General features: G+C 49.5%; 1 protein-coding gene across 1 annotated transcript; it reads left to right on the forward strand.

Annotated features, from left to right (window-relative positions):
• Window positions 1-1,348: 1,348 nt before the first annotated feature.
• On the forward strand, window positions 1,349-2,596 carry J7T55_005243 (bZIP transcription factor; the record flags this gene model as incomplete). Its single annotated transcript, XM_053136297.1, has 4 exons — window positions 1,349-1,483; window positions 1,615-1,674; window positions 1,839-1,930; window positions 2,065-2,596. 4 exons carry the CDS (start codon window positions 1,349-1,351, stop codon window positions 2,594-2,596), a joined length of 819 nt encoding a protein of 272 aa, XP_052986114.1.
• Between the last annotated feature and the right edge of the window lie 1,952 nt (window positions 2,597-4,548).

Here is a 4,548-nt window from a genome sequence, read left to right on the forward strand (position 1 = left end):
CTTCCGGCCGACGACCTGGTCAGGTCCCAAGTCGTGGATGCTTACATTTTCGGCCTGAGAGGTGTCTACCAGCTCTTTACCTGCGTTTCGGCTACAGCGTTCCTGCTTGGCTTGCTGATTGAACAGTTCCGGATGGCCGATTCTGTTGAGAGCCAGCATCAGCTGGAAGATTTGAATTTCGGGGTCCGCTCTGATGCGCCGCACCGAATCTAGTACATACAGCCAAGACTGTTTGTCAGAATGTGGGAGCGGGCAGGTTTAGTTGCGCAGCTGCGCACTAGCCTGCTCTCTCCATCTGGTATCAATACTTATAAGCCGACGGCATCGATATCGCTTTCCGTACTTGAGCGGTGGTTGGCGATCGAAAGTAGCATAACTAATTCCTTGTTGTTTGTGCCACACGGAATTTTTGATACCCTGTTGTTAGAAACATATTTTCTAAAATTTCTGAAGACTAAGCCGCTTTTCCCGACGCTTCCAACGAGACAATTCTCACAACCATTCCAATGATGCTACGGAGGAGTGCTCTTCCCTGGAAGGTTTGAAATTGTGAAGCAAGGTCAAAGCAAGCCACCGAAAATACCACGAGAAAAATGTCCCTGTACGACGCTTTCGCCATATCTGAAGCCACGACTCTAGTAACTTTGACATCTTGGTCGGTATGTCAGCACCCGGTTCTGCATTTGGCAGTGTTTGTCTTGGCATAGACGTAGTTTCATCCTAGTGCTCCAGCTCCACAAAAATTGGGCGGTAAAGGTGTTATTATTATTTCGAAGCTGATTAGGTCGCGGTCTCGGGGCTCGGCCATTCCAGCCGAAAATTAGGTTGTGGTTGCTAAAGCCATTCTGAGCATGTCCATCTTTCATGAGGCATTTGGTGTGGCTATGTCAGTATCTCATTCCCTACTGTACGGATCTTGTGGTGTAGACAAGGCATTCGCTTGTGGTGATAGCAATGTAAGATTTTACAGCAGGTGCTGAAGTAATTGAATGAATCAGATGGCATGATCTCGATGCTTGCAATATGAAGGACGTGCTACGACTTGGTGAGGTCAGGGGCAGGGTTTCATACCAAATGGCGGCCTCTCGTAGTTTTCAGTGTCCCGGCAATCACGAATAGCATGGCACACAGGCACGCTCCAGGGTATAAATTTCCCCTCCCCGTCACCCGCAGCTCACACCGAAGGCTCAGCCGTACTTCGGCCTGTTGCTTCCGACCGGAAACCCACAACGATGCATCGATGACCAGCGACACACATTCACTCTCGTCAAGGACCGCCCTTGCGGTTCCTTATACATCGCATAAGAGAGAAGCATTGCATCCTGAAGCTTTCGATTCGCGGGCAAACATGGATCACTCGCAGACGGACTGTTTCGTGGCTACTCAAGAGCCGTATCACCAGTCTCCCATCAGCATTCCTGTTCTGAAATTCGCACGTTCTAACTCTACTGGCTCCGAAGACTTCAGCACCACATTGCAATCAGTGAGTCTTCAGCAGCTACCACTCGTCGTCTCCTCTGTGGCTACACACGATCCACCCTTTTAGTCTTCTTCTGCGATCCCCCATCGCCGGTTGTTGACGTTGCTCACATGACTGACGTATCCCTTACGTAGGACGCCTCAACTACCGCCCGAACGAGAAACACCAGAATTTCGATCGAAGCGCAGCTCGGTGTGATCCGACTTCTACCTTTTCCGGGCGTCCCACTTCAACGAATCGGCACATCACTGGTCACAGTGGCTCATGGAATATACAACACGGCGTAGATCTTGCTGCTCCCGCCAGAGTCAGACGCCCACCTGCAGATGATGGATCATCTCTGAGTACTAAACCGAAGCCAATTGCGGATCCTGATGCTCACTGCAAAGGCCTGAGCCCAGGAGAGACCATAACTGCTCAGTCAAGGCGCAGGGCTCAGAATCGTGATGCGTAAGTGCTAACACATCCGGTGTAATCCGCAGGAGTTCGTTTTACAAAAAGGGAGCGGATGACAATCTCCCGCTTTCGCACTGCGTCTTGGGCCTCTGCACATGTGTTTGCTGATATATTGTCCACTGTTGCAGTCAGCGAGCTTTCAGGAAGCGGAAAGCGCAGCATGTCAAAGACTTCGAGGCGAAGGTGGCCTCCTTGGTAACCGCGCAGAACAAGATTGCCTCTGAGAACGAGAGGCTGAAGCGCGATCTCCAGGAAGTAAGCCTTGAGAACGCGTTGCTCAAGGCGACCCTCTCGATCAACGGCGGGCATCTGCCTGGCCACGACGACGCGCCAGTGAGAACATGGCCGCTGCAGTACAACTCTCACATCTTCTGCACAAACTTCCCGTACCCACACCCGAACGAAACGCCAAACCATCGGATCGCCACCAACGACAGCGACGAGCGGTTCTATACTGCAGGTACAACGTGGGATTATATGACGAGTCACAACGGATATAAGACGGGCCTGGCGGATACAGCGGGTACCGGCAACCGCGTGGTGGCCGAACGTGACCAGGAAGAGCAATGTTTTGAAGAGAAGGACAAGTCCTTCTTCGACGCATTCGAGGAGACTGTCAACTCTGAGTGCGGCACCGATACTTACCGAAGGTTTGACTAACTTAAATCGTTTGCTGTGGTCTTTCTTGACATTTAATTTCTTGGAATAAAATTCCATCCGTTCAATTTCTTTCACTGCCTTGAATTATTGTGAAGCTTGAATCGAGTCAAGTCTGCTTGGAGTGTGACCATTGTCAGAGTTACAACAAAGCAGGTTGGACGTGTGGCAAGTCTCAATGTTGTATCCTCACGACGGCTATGTCTCCTCGACTCCGGTTTGAGCTATTATTAATACATTTTGAGTATTGTGTGATACGCTAGCCACAGCGAACTTGGGCGAAAACAAGAAATTGGATGAAGTCTGACGCTGTGACCGCGTTGTCGAATTGCAATGCGCATTTATTGCTATAAGACTGAGGCAACCATATGGCAAGCCAAGGATTTGATGACGACTAGTCTATCGATTTCGGACGAAGAATTGATCCTGGAAAACTTAACAAAAGACAACCCATCACAATCCAAACTCTCCACATGTTTGTAACGCTATTATGGAATCAAACTTGGTTAGTTGGGACGGTTGAGCATTTCAGATAGGCTCAAACTCCATGCAGACTATGCTTTATCTTTTATATATTCGTGTTAGACGTACTGGCTGGCGACGGTCAAGTGCAGACCACTTTAGGACCCTATTCGGGAATCGAGGTTGGCCCTTCGCTGCATATTGGGCCACACCAGCCCAGTGAGGGAGGGACCAATACAAGACCTGTCCATGGTTTCAAAGATATTGCAGGTCAGGATGTGGAACGGCCTTCAAAATACATTTCCTTGCACCTGCGACTGCTTTGGGTCCTCGCTATTAAGAGGTATGACAGATGGTGATTGAGTGGCTCTGAGCCTACCGGCGTGATCAATCCGCGCTCTGCCCCGCAGACCTTGTAATGGGTATTCATTCCACTACCGGAACTGGCCGTCCTCGTTGACTAGATACGAAATAGCACTCTCAATGCAGAACAAGCCATCGCTGCCTAGAGCTTAATGGGCAAGGGAAATTAATTGTACCTAAAATTAGACAGGCTTAATGACGAAATGAGAGCTTGAACTCGTCCCTACATGAATTTAGCCACCTAGGCCCCAGACGCAGGCCCGACATGGGCATCACGATGTCTGAGCTATGAATATGTGACTAGTCACCAAAGCCGCCAATGAGTCTCTACTCGTCAAAGGTACAATTAATTTCCCTTGCCAATTAAGCTCTAGGCAGCGATGGCCACAACCTCTTTAACAAGCACCAAGGCAACATCTTTGAGTTCCTTCACCGTTCGATTTCATTGGGTGGAATGAATGATATACCAGTCACTGACCATGAGTGGGTATCACGACGTCCAATCGAATCTTGCATATGGAATAGACCACGGAGTTCAGTCAAAGCTCCGAGATCTGTCATCAGCTCGATGAGTCACACCTATCACAGGTACTGTACAGTATTTGACGAGGAAGTATCAGCAGCAGCAGTCTGCGCAGAGCGAACCACTCTCGGGTGCGACGAAATGCCCATCTCTAGGCGATTATGGCAGTTGTGCATACCCACCTCTCGAGAGTTCTCTGAAACCATCATGCTAGCGGAGAGCTCCTCGTTACAAACGAAATGTTCCTCACAGAAGCTCAGCATCGTTATCCCTATCGCAAAAGGGGGTTTAAGACCCTGGTGCCCTTTTTCATGGTCTGCCTTCAAGGTACACTTCCCGTTCGCACTAGAACCACATGCTTGTCTTCTTCAGGCTCTGACCTGAGAGAAGAAAAGAGGAGGAAAAGAAAAAAAATCAAGAAGTCGAGATTGGGACGTTCACGCCGCTTGACTGGCTGCCCAAGTCGACGAACTTAAGAGCAAGCCAGAGGGCTAGTGTCGATCAGTGAAGGCTATGATGCTTGTGAATAGATTATAACCCGAAGGTGACCCGGAGTTATAGCTCCGCATACCGAGCACATGTTAAAGTCCCAATTCTAAACTGTCTG

This window comes from Diaporthe amygdali, assembly GCF_026229845.1.
Source record: "Diaporthe amygdali strain CAA958 chromosome Unknown NODE_90_length_11458_cov_66_437220, whole genome shotgun sequence".
In the NCBI taxonomy this organism is placed as follows: Eukaryota; Fungi; Ascomycota; class Sordariomycetes; order Diaporthales; family Diaporthaceae; genus Diaporthe; species Diaporthe amygdali.